The 18,496-nt window shown below is 40.0% G+C and overlaps 1 protein-coding gene across 2 annotated transcripts in view; it reads right to left on the reverse strand.

Moving 5' to 3' along the window:
• Positions 1–18,496, reverse strand: part of ATRN (attractin) — a 131,258-nt gene that overhangs the window by 59,203 nt on the left and 53,559 nt on the right. For both annotated transcript variants that reach the window (XM_060187179.1, XM_060187184.1), the window contains exons 11-15: positions 13,671–13,755; positions 9,395–9,615; positions 5,863–5,984; positions 4,453–4,591; positions 1,727–1,917 (exon numbers count right to left, since the gene is read on the reverse strand). In XM_060187179.1, coding sequence (XP_060043162.1) covers positions 1,727–1,917; positions 4,453–4,591; positions 5,863–5,984; positions 9,395–9,615; positions 13,671–13,755 — 758 coding nt within the window. The remainder of the gene's footprint in view (positions 1–1,726; positions 1,918–4,452; positions 4,592–5,862; positions 5,985–9,394; positions 9,616–13,670; positions 13,756–18,496) is intronic.

The following is an 18,496-nucleotide window of genomic DNA, read 5'->3' on the forward strand; positions in this document are numbered from 1 at the left end:
CTGGCTGTCCGGTAGCCAGCGTAAAAATTACCTTATTGTTATATACTTTCTTCAAGTTCAGGAACTACTCTCTGCCCTAATACAGCTTTCTAACTCTATTCTCAACTTTGACACCATCTCCCCAGGCAATATTTATAGTCCACCTAAATAGTAGCTATCAAGCTCAGGTAAAAATTACTATAGTCACAGGTCCAATGGAACATAGCTAAAACAGACTTTCTAGCTTCTTCCCATCTGAGGACCCCTAATTTTATTTACTCTATTCCTACCTTTTGGTTCCTGTTTATTAAACAATTTGTCCTGCTTTATACCTTACCACCTTTCAGCCACCAAGTTGCAGATGCTACTATGATTCCAACCTGACTTCCCTGGGCAGACGACCTCATCAATGTGTCCCAAAGTCTCACCTCTCCAGAGCCCTACCCCACTAGGGAAAGACAGAAACAGGCTGGGGGTATGGGTTAATCTGCCAACACCCTTATCCAGAAGAGAAGCAATTACAGAAGCCATATCTCCTACCTTCTGCACCCCCAAAAAAATTTTGGTCCATACTCCCAAAGGGACAAAGACTAGGAAAAGTTTCCAATGGAGGGGATGAAACACAAAACTCTGGTGGTGGGAAATGTATGGAATCATTTATAATCTTGTAAATCATTAAATCACTAATAAAAAATTAAAAACAATCATCTTAAAGGCTAGGTTGTTTACATTTTGTCATGTTTATTCACAGAAGCCTGGGTTCTAGGTCTAGACTTGTAGCTGTGGAAGCACATTTTAGTTTGTCTGTCTTATCACAAAAATGAACTGCTGTTCAAATTAGACAAGCCTGAATCTTATAAAGCTAGAAAACCTGAAGAAGAGGGCACAGAGGAAATACGTGGCTAGCTGTGACAGCTGAATCCTTCTAAATAGGTGTTCTTTCAGAACCATGGGATTGTAAGTTACTGATAGTGGGCAAAGCTGCAAAGCAATGTTTTGGGGGGAGGGACTATAAGAAAGAGACAAGGACAGAATAATGGGAGAGAGAAAAATTACTCACATATTTTATAAGTTAATAGTGATGACTAATAAGAAATAAATGTTAAGTCTTGTAGAATAAGAATTTATTTTTTTAAAGTGCAGTTCCACAGTCTAGTATAATGCATAAACTAGCATTTTCCTGCCAAGTGCATTTGAAAACCATATTTATGACTCAGTAGAAAAATAGATACTGTAAACTTAAGTGCTGGGAAATTGTGCCGATGCAGTCACATCTGCCATGTTGTCCCCTCAGGCTACTGCTAGTTCCCGCGAGAGTTGGGACATTCTCGGAGTGCCTGTTCAGCCATGTTGTGCCCTCAGGGCATTGTCTATATCCCCACGATATTTGGAGTGCTTTGGTTACTCCTGCCCCCTCCCATTCTCACGAGAGTTATTATCCTATCCTGGAGTGCTATGGTTACTCCTCCCCCTTCCCATTCTCGCGAAAGCTACTCCTATAAAAGCCCTTCTTCTTCCGCACCTCGCTCTCTTGCCAGCGCTTCACTGCAGTGTTCAGATGCAGGAAAGGTTACTGCGTGAGGCGGCCATTTTCGCTACCTCCATGTGGCCCAACCTGCCTCTCTAGCACCCAACTCTGAGGTGCCAGCGCAAATAAAGATTTGTGTTTCCTCTTCGCTCCAGACTCTCTCTCTCTCTTCTCTGCGGCCCGCGCACAACAACACTTAAGTTCTGAGAATTAACTCACCAGGCTCTGCGATGACTGCATTGATCGAAGCTGCTTAAGAACAAAGTCTACCTTCTTCTGGGTTGTAAGAGAAGCCAAAAAGGCATTGTGGTTCCTACAGGATAATTTAGCATTGTCATAGTTCTCCTTGGCAGTAGTAATTTTCAAACATGAGTTTCCAACCAAATGCCAGCCAATGCCACAGATATTTTCTTTTGTAAATGGAAGAGAGGGAAAAAAAGTTTTAGGAATCACATACTAGTATTATAATACCAATTTGAATTACTGAAAATCTAAATATCCTTTGTGATTTGGATTTCAGGTAATTCATTAGGTCATGCTGTGGGCATCAGATACAATACTAAGCACAATACAAGAATTTCAAAATGTTTATCAGTTATATTTCCTGGATGTTATCAAGCATAATCTAAGACCAGATTAAGACTTTTAGGAAAACACCTATTTAGTATCAGTGTCAGGTGCGTAAACCTTCTTTTAATGGGCAATTAGAAAGAAGATTAAAGGGGGCAGGACAGTAGCCCAGTGGGTTAAGCACACATGGCGCAGAGTGCAAGGACAGGGCTATGATCCCAGCTCAAGCCCCAGCTCCTGTGATAACCCTGGAGGGGGGAAAAAAAAAAAAAGGAAAAGAAGGCAGCGCCTTAGAAAGTCTCACAGGACAGGACCTCACTTAGATGTATCAGGCTGTAGTAATTAAAAAAGAAAGAAAGAAGACTAAAATACTAAGAGAAGAAAAGTGAATACATATTAAAAGGACATGACAGAAAACTGAAGAAATTGGAATGAGTTGGTAAATGAACAAAAGGTGGGTTGTTTACATAATGCCAAATGGAAGGTAAATTAAGTGTATGTAATATCTGAAAGATAGGTGGAAAGATCTTTTTTGGGGGGGAAGAAAGTAACATGGCTACAGCACCCAAGGCAAGTCTGTGACCTGCTACTGTGACCTCTCTGAACCCAAAGTATTTTACAGGGCTATGAAAACTTCCTGAATAAGTTAGGCAGCTTCACCAGAACTAAAATATCCTGGAGACACCATCAATAATGTTCATTAATGGTGGGAGAAATAGTAGGCACTATGGGAAAGGGTTACTTAAGAACAGATTAAGACATAATTTTCAAAAAGTGACATCAGTGCCACTGCTTGTTAAAATGTCGATCTGGGCTCCCACTCCAAATCTAGACCAAATTTTGTCTTTTTTTTTTTTTTTTTACTTTTTAAAAAAATATTTATTTCCTTTTGTTGCCCTTGTTTTATTGTTGTAGTTACTGTTGTTGTTGTTGGATAGGACAGAGAGAAATGGAGAGAGAAGGCGAAGACAGAGAGGGGGAGAGAAAGACCCTTGCAGACCTGCTTCACCACCAGTGAAGCAACTCCCTGCAGGTGGGGAGCTGGAAACACGAACCGGTATCCTTATACCAGCCCTTGTGCTTTGCACCACCTGTGCTTAACCCGCTGTGCTACTGCCCGACTCCCAAATTTTGTCTTCTATCATGATCCTCCAGGTACTTTGCTATGCATTGAACTTTGAGGCACAATGATATTAAAAACAACAATAACAGAAGCCCATTCCTGCATGCTGAATCAAAGACACCCAAAAGGAGTCTTTGGTAGTGGCCAACTGCTCTGCATAACTCAAATGCTGAAGAATGTCAGTTGCCTTTACTGAATACCCTGATTGAACAAATAAGTCAGAGTTTCAGTCATGACCTGCTGGCTTGAGGTTCCCAATTCAAGTGCCAAAAAACAAAGTGCTCAGGGCTGAAGATCACCCCAGGAGGCACTGCTGATAGTCATCACTCCTCTGTCAGAAAGTGCTCCAACCTAATACCAGTGGTTCATAAAAACTACACTCTTCAAAGTTTAGGTGGTGATGCATCCAGCAGAACACATATTACCATGTGTGGGAACCAGGGATCATGCCCCTGTCCCCACCTACAAGAAAGAAACTTCACAAGTGTTGGAGCAGTGCTACTGGTGTCTCCCCAGAAAGAAAAAGAGGTGAAAGAGAAGGAGTTCGAGAAGGAGTAATGGGGTGGGGGAAGAAGGAGGACTTTTCATTAAGTGTCTAGGAGTCTAGCAGCTCAGACTGCTACAATCTATTCCCAGTTAGCACAGAAAGGGAAAGGGGGACAATGAAGGAAGCTCTATGATAGCAAGTGATACCTCATTTTCTTCCAAGAATACTAACAACAAATACAGAAAAACTACATTTAAAAAAATATTTATTATATCATTTATTTATTGGATAGACAGAGAAATTGAGAGGGTACAGGGAGAGGAAGAGAGACACCTGTATCACTGCTTCATGGCTTCTGAAGCTTCTCCCCTGCAGTTGGGGACCAGCGGCTTGAACCTATGTCCTTGAACACAGTAATGTGTGCACTTAACCAGGTATGCCACTGTCCAGCCCCTTACAATTTTGTTTTAAAACGTAACCCTGGGTCTATACTCCCAAGGGGTTAAAGAATAGGAAAGCTATCAGGGGAGGGGATGGGATATGGAGCTCTGGTGGCAGGAACTGTACCCCTCTTATGGTCTTGTCAAGTATTTCCATTTTATAAATAAATAAATTAAAATTTAAAAAAGGTAACAACCACAAAAAGTGGTATGGGGGAGGGCAAATGAATAAAATGAGCTGGATTTAATCAAGGCTGCATGATATTGGAAAGGGAAAGGTGAAGTCTTTGAAGCCCCACATACCAAGATGCCCCACAAGGCCTACCAGGCAAGGCGATGCACTCCTGATTGCGGGGCTCCCACTGGCAGTTCTGGTCTAACGCGCAACTCCTGCAGCTGGTCTTCTTGTTACAGTAGTACATGGGGCTATCCTTGGGGCAATTCTCAAAATTGGTAACAGAGATCTAGAATACAGCAGATAAAAGCCTTTATGTCTAAGAGAAAACTCATGGAGAGGACAAAACTTAAAAGAAGAAGCAAAGTGCAAATAGCTAAATATATAAAATGCAGACAAAGTAACATTGCAGTGGAAACTAATGAAATGTTGTGGACAAGGACATGCTTCACCCGGCTCATCTGTAACATAGGGATGTTGAACTTGTGTTTCTTAAATTTAAAAATTCTATCTTTATAAACTGTGTAACAAACTGACAAAGAATGCCTTGTAAACTGGCAAAAACTGTCAAAGTTGAATTACCTAGCATCACCTTTTCTGTCTTTTATTATAACCTATATGACCACGATGGAGAACATTTAAATTATACTGAACTGAGATCTAACAGTACAAGGAAATTTTATAGAGATATAACAAAAGGAGATTTCCCAAAGCCTGTTAAGTCCACAATTCACTATGGCTACTACACACCTCACTTTTAATCTCAAAACCTACTTGCCCCCTCCCTCAAACCTTACAAAATAGAAACAAGCAAAGTTCACACTAAGGATCTAGTCGTCTTAACCATGGCAGTAGTACAGGGAATGTAGAATATGCAGAACAGTTCACCTCTTTCTAAAACACTACACCTGGGACCAGGTGGTGGCACACCTGGTTAAGTGCACACACTACAGTGCACAAGGACCAGGGTTCAAACCCCTGGTCCCCAGTTGCAAGGGGAAAAGCTTCACAAGTGGCGAAGCGAAGCAGGTCTACAGGTGTCTCTCTGTCTTTCTCCCTCTTTACCCCTCTCCCCTCTCAATTTCTCTGTCTCTACCCAATAACAAATTAAAAAATAATATAAAATAAAACACTACACCTGAATCCTGTGGCTTCCAGACTCCTTGTAATTAGGATGTATAGATGGCCCCCTTCCTAAAAGAAAACCTGAGCAATAATAAAGTTTGCATCTACATTGAAGGTTTTAAAAATAACCCTGGAGACTGGAGAAATAGCTCACAAGGCAGGGTGCATGCTTTGCTAGGTGTGCAGCCCAGCTTCTAGCCCCAGTACCACATGGAAGGTGCTACAACATTAATGGATACACCAGTGTTGTGATATTTCTCCCACTTTTTGACTATCTGAATGACAAAGTGTCCTAGAGTGGTGAGAACATGAGGTCCTGGCTCAATACAAAATAATAACCATCTCGTCTCAGAGTTTATCCTATACACATTATAGTGTAAAGCTAACCCCAGTAGGCTTTTCCCATCCTCTTAAATTCTTGAGAAACTCTCTGACCTGGCCTTCTGTGCAGCTGTGGTTCATAGGGACACAATGGTCACTACACCAGTGGCAGTCATTACTGTTCGATGTACAGCTGTAGCAATCTGTGTGCTGCTCACATCTGTCACGTTCTATAGCTGTGAAAAGAAGAAAAAATGTTATCACAACAGCTTTTACTACTATAGTCACAGGCCAGTGTAAAGTCACAGACACAGCTGCTGCTGAGCACAACCCAAAGCTGAAGTTAAAAAATCTTTAACAATGGCTGGGAGGTAACATGAGTGTGTGGAACTGGCAGGAAAATCTATCTGCATGTTCAGGTTAAAATAGTTTTTCAAAATAAGCAGATAATGTGAAGAATCATAATTTCTTACCCCCCCCAACAAAAACATACAGTATAATATATGTAAATCAAGCTGCATGCCTTAAAACCTATACAATGATGTATGTCAATTATTGTTCAATATTTTTTAAGTACCTAGAAAGTGAAAAACATATACAGTTTAATTTAATAATATAGTGGAAGTAGGTTTAGTCCCTTGAAAACTTTTTTCTTCCCAAGAGGAGCCAAAGTGACATAGAAAAATAAGCCATTTCTCCCAGCTACAAATGCAAATATAATATGGACATAGGAAACAGGCAGTACCTTTCCAACTATGATACCATCTCCCCAGACAATAACTTGGGTCCACCAGCATGTTAGCTGTCAGACTCAGACAAAAATTAGTAGTCATGATCCCCTTGGAATATACCTAAAATAGACCTACTAGCTTTTTCTAAAATGGAGATTCCCAAATCTTCATCAGCGATATTCTCACCTTTAGGTTCATGATTAGTCAACAATTTGTTCTGCTTTATATCTTAACTCTTTTTCAGCCCCCAGGTTCCAGATGATACCATGATGCCAACCTGACTTCCCTGGCAGATGACCCCACCAATGTGTCCTGGAACTCCACCTACCCAGATCCCTGCCCCACTAGGAAAAGAGAAAGAAAGGCTGGGAGTATGGATCAACCTGTCAACACCCATGTTCAGCAGAGAAGCAATTACAGATGCCAGGCCTTCCACCTTCTGCCCCCCACAATGATCCTGGGTCCATATTCCCAGAGGGATAAAGAATAGGAAAGCTATTAAAGGAGGGGATTGGATATGGAGCTCTGGGAGTGGGCATTATGTGGAAATGTACCCCTCTTAATGATAACTATAGTCATAACTATAGTCTTGTCAATGTTTCCATTTTTAAAAAAATTTTATTATCTTTATTTATTTGATAGAGACAGCCAGAAATTGAGAGGAAAGGGGAAGATAGAACTAGAGGCATGTGTAACACTGCTTTACCACTTGAAAAGCTTTCCCCCTGCAGGTGGGAACCAGGGGCTCGAACCTGGTTCCTTGAGCATTGTAACATGTGCATCCAATGTTTCCATTTTATAAATAAATAAATAAATAAATAAATAAATAAATGGAAACAGGCAGTGCCTCTGAACCCCAAAGGAGATGTTAGGCTGAATTGCATTTTGTGCATGTAGATGTTAAATCCAAGACATCAAATTTGAGAGCTTTGGGGTTATTAGAAATCTACTGCATCTCCTACTGAGCCCCCCAAAAAAGTTAGGAACAAAAAGGAAGCTGCACAACCATAATGTTATATCTATTACACTACTCATGGTTGTGGCATATGGTGAAGTCTATAAACAAGAGAAGGCTGTACCCATCCTAGCAAAGACCTTGGAAGATTGTTTTTGAGCTGCTCTTCTTGGCCTGGTCAGGGTCTTAAGGATTGGGACCACACAGAAAGCAGAGTGGACCAAGGGTTTGACAGCTGAGATAAGTTTACAGCAAATGAGTTAGTCATGAACCACTTAAGATAATTTAATGGGTTTTCCCCATAAACGTGCACACTTAATTTGATCTGTTAAAAAAGTAACCATTTGGGGGTCAGGCGGTAGTGTATGCAGCATGAAGCACAAGGACAGGCGTAAGGATCCCAGTTAGAGCGCATAGGCGGTGAAGCAGGTCTGCAGGTGTCTATCTTTCTGTCCCCCTCTCTGTCTTCCCCTCCTCTCTCCATTTCTCTCTGTCCTATCCAACAATGAATGACATCAACAACAACAATAATAATAACAACAACAAGGGCAACAAAAGGGGGGGAACGTGGTCTCCAGGAGCAGTGGATTCATGGTGCAGACACTGAGCCCCAACAATAACCCTGGAGGCAAAAAAAAAAAAAAAGTAACCATTTTGCTGATTTTACCTCTTACAGGGAGACAGTGACTAATCCACTGGTCATCTCACTTATCAGCACTCATCAAACCACTAATAAACCTGGAAAGTTACTGAAGTGCTCTTGTTGACTGTTTATGTCTACAAAAATGAAAGTTGCCTCTGTCACCCTCTCATGGAATTAAGAAATTTAATCACTATACCTTAATTGAAGTAAACAGATGTTTTACAGAGACTTTATTTTACTTTTAAAGGCTCAAGGCCTGCACTATGAATCCACTGCTCCTGGAAGCCATTTTTTCCATTTTGTTGTTGTTAATTTTTGTTGCTTTTATTGTTACTGTTGCCACTGCTGTTATTGTTGGACAGGATAGAGAGAAATCAAGAGAAGAGGGGAAGACAGAGGGGGAAAGAAAGATAGACACCTGCAGACCGGCTTCATGGCCTATGAAGTGACCCTCCTGCAGGTGGGGAGCTCAAACGGGAATCCTTATGCCAGTCCTTGCGCTTCACACCATATGCACATAACCAACTGTGCTACCACCCCACCCCCCACTATACTGTGCTGTGTGTCAGTAGAAGGGGCAAGAAGTTAAGTAGGCAGGATGAAGAAAGTCTGGAATGCATGAGGTGTGGATCTAGAAGCAGGGGTCACTCACTGCTCATCTTTAGCAACCATCTGTCTTGGTACTGTTGCTAAGTCTCACTAGAGAAGCTAGACAAGAATACTCTGTGAAGATAGTAACTACATCCAACCACTGAAACAATCTATTCCAACATGCCTTTTCTGGGTTGACCTCCTTAATGTCATCCTTAATATTAGACCAGAATAATCTAATATGGCATTACATATAGATTATGCATTTCAATATGGTAGTAATACATAGTCTTAAAATTAATTAAAATTAAACATCTAGGTCCTCAGTTATGCCAGTCTCATTCTAAGTGTTAGACAGTGACATGTGGCTAACTGGTCAACATACTGGGACCATGCAGATGTAGAATATTTCTATAATCACAAAAATTACTATTACACTGCAGTGTGTCTCACACCAACTGCATCCAGGTTCTCAGACTGATATACAAAGCCGTTACAATGCTAAGGAGGTACTGTCCCCATCATTTGTGGATGGCTTCTAGGAGTAATTTGGAAGTTCCTCCATATGTTGTAATGATGTTTACAAACCAACTCTCAAATATCCATTATGTCCCTGCACAAGTTACTACTGAAAATTTTTTTAATAATAAAATAACATAAAGGTGTTTTCATAACCACGATAAAATGGGATGTTAAATTATATTTTAAGAAATGAAAAAGACATACGTCCTTTGGATAAACATTCTGATTTTGACTTTTCTTCTTGTGTTTCAGTTGCCAACTCCCAAGAGATACACTGAGATGACTCTGTGTCCCACACACACCGAATATCAGGTCCTGCTGCTAGACAAGTAGCTTCATTCTGATGTGATTCACACTTTTCTAATGTGAAGACCAGGATGTCGCTAAGGAGGAGACTATTGAAACCACCAAATAAATACATGTTGCTAGAATGGGAGGGAAAGAGAGAAATGTATTAAGTTTTATAATACATACCTTAACATACCTTTTGCAATCTTTAGACAAATCTTACATATCTAAAGTCACATAAGAAATTACTTTTTTGGTCTCAAAAATATTCTTATATTCTTCCCTTCAAAATTCCAAATTTTCATCCTGACTTAAAGCTACTTTGAGAAGTTTCAACAATCCACTGATTATTTACAGCTATTAAAGTTCTCATAAAGAGTTGGGGAGATAGCATAAAGGTTATAAAAACAGACTGATGCCTGAGGCTCACAGTCCCAGGTTCAATTTCCTGCACCAAAACTGGTCAGAGTTGAGCAGTGCTCTGGCAAAAAAAGAAAAAAAAGAAAAGTCTAAAAAGTTCTCATGACTGGGCTGGGTGGTGGCACACCTGGTTCAGTGCACATGTTATATTGCACAAGGATCTGGGTTTAAGTCCCCAGTCCCCACCTGCAGGAAGAAAGCTTTGTGAGTGGTGAAGCAGTGTTACAGATGTCTTTCTCCCTGTCACCTGCTTCCCTCTAGATTTCTAGTTGTCTCTATCCAATAAATAAAGATAATAAAAACCATTTTTAAGTTCTCATGATAACCTATGAATATATATATATATATATATCCTGAAAGTGAGCAAGAGAGAGAATGGGAGAAAAAAAGACAGCAGAGCACTATTCAGCCCTGATACATGTTATCTCCAGAAACTAAATCCAGGTCCTCTAGGGCCTCAGGCATGTAGCTTTTGTGCTCTTAATGCAGAACTGTCTCAGTGACTCCTAATCTGGTGAGCTTTAACCTAGAATATAATAACATTTATTAACATAACAACATGTATAACATTATAAGATTTATAACATTATAATAACATTTATTAAAATTAAAAGACAGTTTTTCTTTCACAAGTTACTATATATGTTTTAACATTTTTCAATATTAAAAACATACTCTTTAAAAAGCATAAAGTCTCTAATTATTAAAACCGTAATGAATACACAGACCCATAAGAGCAGACAAAAAATACTATGTACATTTAGTATACAATGAATGTGACATCTTAATCAGTTGAGGGGAAAGATGAACATTTCAGTAGCAGTATTATAATAATTACACAAACATATGGAAAAAAATTAATAAAAGAAAACACATTCTTATTCTCTACTTCAGGATAAATTTCAAATGGATCAGAGATGGGTGTGGGGTAGAATGCATAAGAAAGACGAGGAGCTGGGCAGTGGCACACCTGGTTAAGTACACAATGCACTATGTGCAAGGATCTGCGTAAGGACCCAGATTCAAGCCCCCGCGCCCCACCTGTAGCTGGGATGCTTCACAAGCAGTGAAGCAGGTTTGCAGGTGTCTTTCTCTCCTCCTATGTCTCCCTTGCCCCTCTGAACTTCCCTCTGTCCTATCGAATAAAATAGAACAAGGGAAAAATAGCCATTGGAAGAGGTGGATTTGCAGTGTTACAGTGCTGGCACCAAGCCCCAGGGATAACCCTTGACGCAAAAAAAAAAAAAAAAAAAAAATCCTTAATTTTGAATCCATAAGTTAATTAAAAAACACATTAAAAATGTGAATACATATTGATGGGTCAAGAGGTACCTCCACTAGAAGAACACACATGTTATTATGAGCAAGGCTGGGTTCAAGGATGAAGATAAGAGGGCTCTGAACTCCAGCTCCATCAGCACTCAGAGAGAGAGAAGGAAAAGGAATGGGACATATGGAGGTGGCTACAATATCATGATTGGCTTAGAGGAGAAGAGAGGATTGAATCAGAAAAAGACGGGGCATGTATAAATGTGGACAGATAGTTGTAGAGAAGCTACAGTGGGAAGCTTCACAAGTAGTGAAAGGTATCTCTCATCTCTATCTCTTTTTTTCCCTTTTCTCTTTTATTTTTTTATTAGTAATTTAATAATGATTGACAAGATTATGGGATAAGAGGGGTACAATTCCATACAATTGCCACCACCAGAGTTCTGTATCCCATCCCCTCCACTGGAAGCTTTCCTATTCTTTATCTCTCTGAGAGTATGGACCAAAGATCTTTATGGGGTACAGAAGGTAGAAGGTCTGGCTTCTGTAATTGCTTCTCTGCTGGGCATGGGTATTGACAGGCTGATTCACACCCCCCTAGAGAGCAGTCAAGAGGGACAGGATAGATATAGACACCTGCAGCACTGCTTTACCACTCATGAAGCATTCTCCCTGCAGGTAGGAACTAGAAGCTTGAACCTGGGCCCTTGTGCATTGTAGCATGTGTATTCAACCAGATGTAACAACATCCGGCCCTGAACAAATTTTTGAAGTTATAAGACAACTGGGAAATTTGAACATTGATAGCACATTGAGTTATATTAATGATTCACAGTTCAATGTGTGATACTGTTTTCTGGTTGCTTCATTTTTTGTTTGCTTTTTAACAATTTCATTCATTTTTAAACAAAGTTTGTTGATTTGCCATTGGTTTACACTACCGTATACTCCAGGTGGGCTATCCCCACTGCCAAAGTGCTAATGCTATAACACTATCAAAAAACCTCCTCTACCTGGATGGCTTCTACCACTACCTCTTCCCCTTTCCCTCTGGTAACCACTATATTTTTCACAGAGTCTAAGAGTTATTCTGCTTGTATCCTCCCAGTTTGTTTGATTTGGCTATGTATAATCCACATGAGTAAAATTACCTGGTAATTGTCTTTTACTTCCTGACTAATTTCATTATTAATATAATACCTTCAAGTTCTATTCATGTTATTGTAAAAAAAAAAAAAGATTCACCTTTTAAGAAGTTTAATAGCATTCTACTGAGTCTATACTCCACAACTTCTTTACCCAGTCATCCACCACTGGACATTTAGGTTGATTCCTTGTACCGAGTACTGTGAATAATGCTGCTATGACTACAGAGATACAAAGATATCTTTTCATGTCCTTCATGTAAATACCTTGGGTCTGTCCTGTTATTTCCACTTTTAGTTCAAAAATTTCCATACAAAAACTATCTTTAAAAGATAGCTGGACAATTCACCGAATTTGCAGATTCTATATTTGCAAATCTGCCTACCTGCCAAAATTTATTTCTAACTCCAAAATCAATATTTGTGATGGTTTCATGGTCATTTGCAGACATGCGCAAGCTCAGAAAAACTTGAGTTGCCCATTATGTATATTCCCAGTTGAGGTCACACAAGGCAACACAGTGCTGCTTGTTTCAGTCCTTACACAGTAAACAAGTGTCCAGTTTATGATTTATTTGGGCCACTTTTTTTTTCCATTTTTGTGCTTAATGTTGGTGATTTTACCATTTTAAAATGGTCCCCAAGAGCAGTGCTAAAGAGCTGTCTAGTGTTCTCAAGAACAGTAAATTTGTAATGTATCTCAGAGAGAAAATACATGTGCTAGATCAGCTTTATTCACGCCCGAGTTACAGTGCTGATGGATGTGAATTCAATGCTAATATGTCAACCACATATTAAATAAGATAGCTTTACACAAAAACAAACATTTAAAAGGTTATATATTGACCCACTGACAAAAAGGGAAATCTAACCTTGTATTCCCTCTAGGAGCAATAATCCAATACTGTCTAATTCAGTGCTTGCAGTGACTTTATAAAACATGGGTACGCAATCAGAACCAACAAGCCACACAGTATACTGGGCCATCTATCATACACATGACTCAAAGACAAGTTGGCACTGACTGAAACACTTCCCATATTACTTGGGTATTGTAATTCTTGATTAACTAGTATGGATCTTCTTTATAAAGTCTTGTACAAAACTTTAGGTCTTACTAAATTTAGGTCTTACTAAATAATCTGGATAACCATCTAAGTCTCTTTGAAAAAGGAAAGGCAGTAATTCATATCCAAAACTTTAAATATTTAAATATAAATCAGGAAATTACATGTTATAAACAACAAATGGGATAAAAGAGTCCTATAAATAACAGGTAAAGACAAGCTCATGCTTTCATACTTTATATTCTTTTGAAGCACAAGAGAAAAGTACCAAACACTTTCTTTTTCAATTACCTGTTGTATACGACAGCTGACTGGCCAAATCTGTTGACATCATGGTGGAGATTAGGTCTAGGAAGCACTGACCATCGGTCACAAGCTAGGAGAAAGAAAAACGCATTTCAGAAGAGACTGTCATTCATAATTAAAAGGAACTCAAATTTTCTTTAAGAAGGCTGCAGCAGGTTCCAGGAAGATGGCGGACTGAGAAGCTGCTAGCAGCATGTGCTCTGATCACATCTTCTGGAAACGGTAGGATTTTCTGCCGTTAGCAGGCCAGTCAATAAGGGGTCCTAGTGGTGACACCAAAGAGGTGACTATAATTTAATTTGGGTTAAGAATTAGAGTAAAGGTGGCACGGACTAGCGGGCAGGCTGCTCCAGACTTCCCAGGCGGCGGCGGGCAAGGCGGGTGCGCCGGGCATTGTCCTCCACCCGGGAAGGCGGCTCCTCCGCCGGTTGCAGAGCGCTGCTGGGCGGCCGGCAGAGGACCCGGAGGGAGCACTATAGCTCGGGGGCTTTCTCTTGGGAGTCTCCAGGGACCACCACGACCCTGAGGGTGGATCCAAAGACTTCTTAAGTATAGCTCTCATTGGATCAAAGGACTTGGAGCTAGTTTTCACTTTCGAGAAATCCTTTAAAAAAGTCTGGAGGGGGGGGGGGGGTTTCCCGGAAGATGGCGGACTGAGAAGCTGCTAGCCGCTGAGCTCCGAACACATCTCCTGGAAACAGCAGGATTTTCTGCCTTTAGCAGGCCAGCCAATAAGGGGTCATAGCGGTGACAAGGAGGTGACTATAACTTAACTTGGGTTAAGAATTAGAGTAGGGGAAAAAAATTCTTTTTTCTTCCTTTTAATTTTCAAGCATATCTCCTTCCCCCGCCCCATAAGCAGTCCCTGGGGACCAGCTCCTAGCAGGATACCCCACACCACCAAACAGGGTGCTTTTTTGAATTCACTGATACACATTTGGGAAGTTCCTTGCACTGCTCTTTAATTACAACTTTAATTACAGCTTTTTCTTATCTTCTCCCTTCTCTCTCTCTTGTCTCTCTTTTTTTTAAATCTTGTCATACACTTCTTCCTTCTTCTTTGCCTTTCTGAATTTGTGAATTACTTTGGGGAAGAAATCTGACTCAGAGTGGACTCTCTATGTGTGTATCTCTGCTCTAGTTCCCTTTCCCCTCTTGTTACCCCTAGAATATACAGTGGATAGTAGATTTGCATAACTGTCTATTCTTGCTATCCTCTCTTTCTTTTCTTTCTTCACTGGGATTTGGTTACTATTTTTTCATGGACTGGAGAAATTGTTTGGCTAACTGGTAACGATTAAACTACTGCAATACTTACTTCAGTTGCTACTGTAATTCCGGAGGTTGGTGAGTGCAATTGTCATAAAGGTATTTAGTATAGTGTTACTTGTACTCAAGACACAACAACTGAGGAACAACAGAGCATAAAGAAGGCTGCAGCAAATATGGACTCATAAAATGTACCTCTTGGTTTTTCTTCATACACCATTATTTCTGGGGTAAAATGCAGAACCATATGGCCATTCTAATTAGAGAATGCAATATCTGTGATACCCATGTCATTCTCTGTTGCCTATTTTTTTAAATTATCATTTTATTTTATTTATTATTGGACAGAAACAGAGATTGAGAGAGATAGAGAGACACCTGCAGCCTTTATTTACCATTCATGAAGCTTTCCCTGCAGGTGGAAACCAAGAGTTTGAACCTGGGTCCTTGTACACTGTAATGTGTGCACTTAATCAAATGCGCCACCACCTGGTCCCTCTCTATTACCTATTAATTTTACCCATTAGATTGTAAAGAAAGCAGGTGGGTTCCAGACTTATTTTCTACTCTTGCTTATCTCCGTTTTCCTCAATTTATTAGCTAGAATGCAGGATGAAAATTAAAACAAGTGAGTCTCCAACTATATCTTTAAAACAAAAACAAAACCTCTACTAGATCTCCCTAATTTACTGACTTTTATTTCTCTGGGCCATGCTAAAAACTTCTAACTGGTACTGCTATGCCATACCAACCAAACATTGCCTCCTTCTTTAAGGCACTTTGACAATAATATTCACTATGCAAAGGTTCTTCCACTCAATTCAGAGCATTTATTTAACTTTGTTAATAACAGTTTTTGAGTCCATTTCCAACCTAGCCTAGACTTGTGTGGTCTTCCCTTTGGGGAGAAGAAAGGCCACCAGATGCCCTAGTTTCCTGCCCACATACCACACTTCCTATCCTAAAACCACCTGCCTCTCAATATGGCATTTATATAGGCTCATGAAGCCACTTGAAAGACTGCTTTGTTTCCCTTCATGGATATGTTTTTATGTTTTATTTATTTATTTATTTATTATTAGGTAGAGACAGAAATTGAGAGGGCAGGGGGAGATAGACTGTGAAAGAGATAGAGAGACACCTGCAACCCTGCTTCATTGCTAGTGAGGCTTCCCCGCCCCCTGCAGATGGGGACCAGGGGGATTGAACTCAGGTCCTTGTGCAATGCAATATAAGTGTTTAACCAGGTGTGCCACTGCCTCCCTTCATGGATATGTTTTAACTGATCATTGCTGGGGCTTCACTATTCCAAGCTGAGAAAAGACATCACAGAACTAAAGCTTCCCCCAATTTGGTGGGAGCCAGACTCAAACCTGGGTCCCTCACATGGCAAATTAGGCACACTATCTAGATATGGTATCTTGCCAGTCCCATAGACATGTTTTTGTTTTTTTATTAAAACAGTCAACATTCAATATATATATATATCACTTTATGTTACTTCTCAGTCCTTAGTTATCTGAGTTACTTCTCCATGCCTGGAAGATTATTAATAACCTCTTTATTAAATAATCATAAATATTTCTCAGTATCACTCTATAGCCACTGCTAAGTAATACTTAATAGGTAACCCATATTGTCTCACTTTCCTTCTATTTCTCTGATTTGCCCTCACTACCTCTACTCTCTCTTAGACTCTTTCAGATTGTATTGCTTATGACACTGGCTCTCTGCTTGTACCAGAAGACATTACTGAGTTTCCCACTGGTCTATGATTATGCCTGAAGGATCAAGCCCCCAAACTCAACTCACTCAATTTCACCCTGCCCCTGCCCCACTATTTCTATTTCCACCCATGGCCCAAAACAAACATATAAATGAATAAAAATAAAATCTATCACAATCCACAGCAGATATCTGGGAATAGGGATGCTTTCATCTTTCTCAAACTACAATCAAGACAAGTTTCAGGTAGTTCTCAAATTCATCTCTCCTCCTGGAAAAGGACGACTGAGGACCTAGTGGGGGTTGAATTGTTATGTGGAAAACTGAGAAATGTTAGGCATGTACAAACTATTGTATTAACTGTTAACTGTAAACCATTAATTCCCCCAATAAAGAAATTAAAATTTAAAAAAATCATCTCTCAGTGTATAAATTTATCCAGTGAGGATAAAAAAAAAAATTATCCTCACTGTTAACTTCCACAGCCTTGGCTCAAACCTTCAACAAGACTCAGCACAGCCTGCTAACTTCCATCTTGCCTCTTCCCAACAACTCCCCACAATGCCACTAAGATTTTCCCAAGATACAAATGCAATGCTATCACTTTTTCTCTACATTTCTGTACATAAGGTCAATTTTCATAGCGTAACATAACAAAGTCAGTCTTATAACTGCTTGATCCTCTAGTTCCCCAATATATTGCTATGACACTGCCCTAACTACTCACAGATCCCAACGATGTGGCAGGATCTTTCTACAACTATGTCTCTGTACATGGATTTCCCTCACTTGAGTAGTCTTCCTTATTTTGCCAAGCTGACTTTCCTGGATCTGTAAGGGCCAGCCTGGATAGTCCTTCTCGAGAAGACTTTCTTGTTCATAATGACTTGCAATACCTACAAGCTAAAGTTCAAATCTCTCAGAGCAAGTGAATTACAATTACATTGTCTGCTCCTTTTACTAGCTCTTCCATCATAAGACCAAAGACTTTATTTTTTCTTATGATCCCCAATGCACAAACTTAACAGCTAACACATTAATATCTATTAGAAATGGACATCTAGTAGTATTTATACAAGAGAATTTCTGTTTTGTACAAATACTGCCCTCTTCTGGCCAAGTGTCTAACCACAGAGAAATTTGTAAAATTCTGTCAAAGTATGTAGGAAGAGTGAGGAGACAGTTTACCTTGAAGGGTGTCTGCTTTACCATGTACAAGACCCAGGTTTAAGCCCCTGGCATAGCATATGGGAGTACTATGACACTGAGGGAAGCTTCAGGGCTGCAATGTCTATACTCCTGTTTATCTGAGAAACTGGCCCAGAGCAGTGAAACTGCACGTGCAAGAGGTATCAGCGTAGCCAAATAAACATGCTCATACACCCAGCACTACCATAAACCATAGCTGAGTAGTGCACAGGTGTCTTTATCTCTCTAATAAGAATAGATCTTTATTGTCAGCAGATAATTCACTTGGGGATAGTGTACTTGCTTTGACATGTGCATGACCCAGGTTTGAGCCTGGTCCCTATTGCACTGAGGAAAGTTTCAGGGCTGCAGTACCTTTCTTTCTGTCTCAGTCATTCCATCTGAAAAAAGTCAGCCTAAATCAGTAAACCCCCAGTGACAACCAAGAAGAAAGAAAAAAGAATGTGTGAGACCAGTTTCTGAGGAACGAGATAAAGGTGTGTTTATTTATTCACTTTTAAATATTTTATTATTTACTTTGGATAGGGACAGAAAGAAATTGAGAATGGGAAACTAGAGAGGTAGAGAGACAAACTGCATCACTGTTTCACTGCTCGTGATGCATGCCC

Source organism: Erinaceus europaeus, chromosome 1 (assembly GCF_950295315.1).
Source record: "Erinaceus europaeus chromosome 1, mEriEur2.1, whole genome shotgun sequence".
NCBI lineage: Eukaryota > Metazoa > Chordata > Mammalia > Eulipotyphla > Erinaceidae > Erinaceus > Erinaceus europaeus.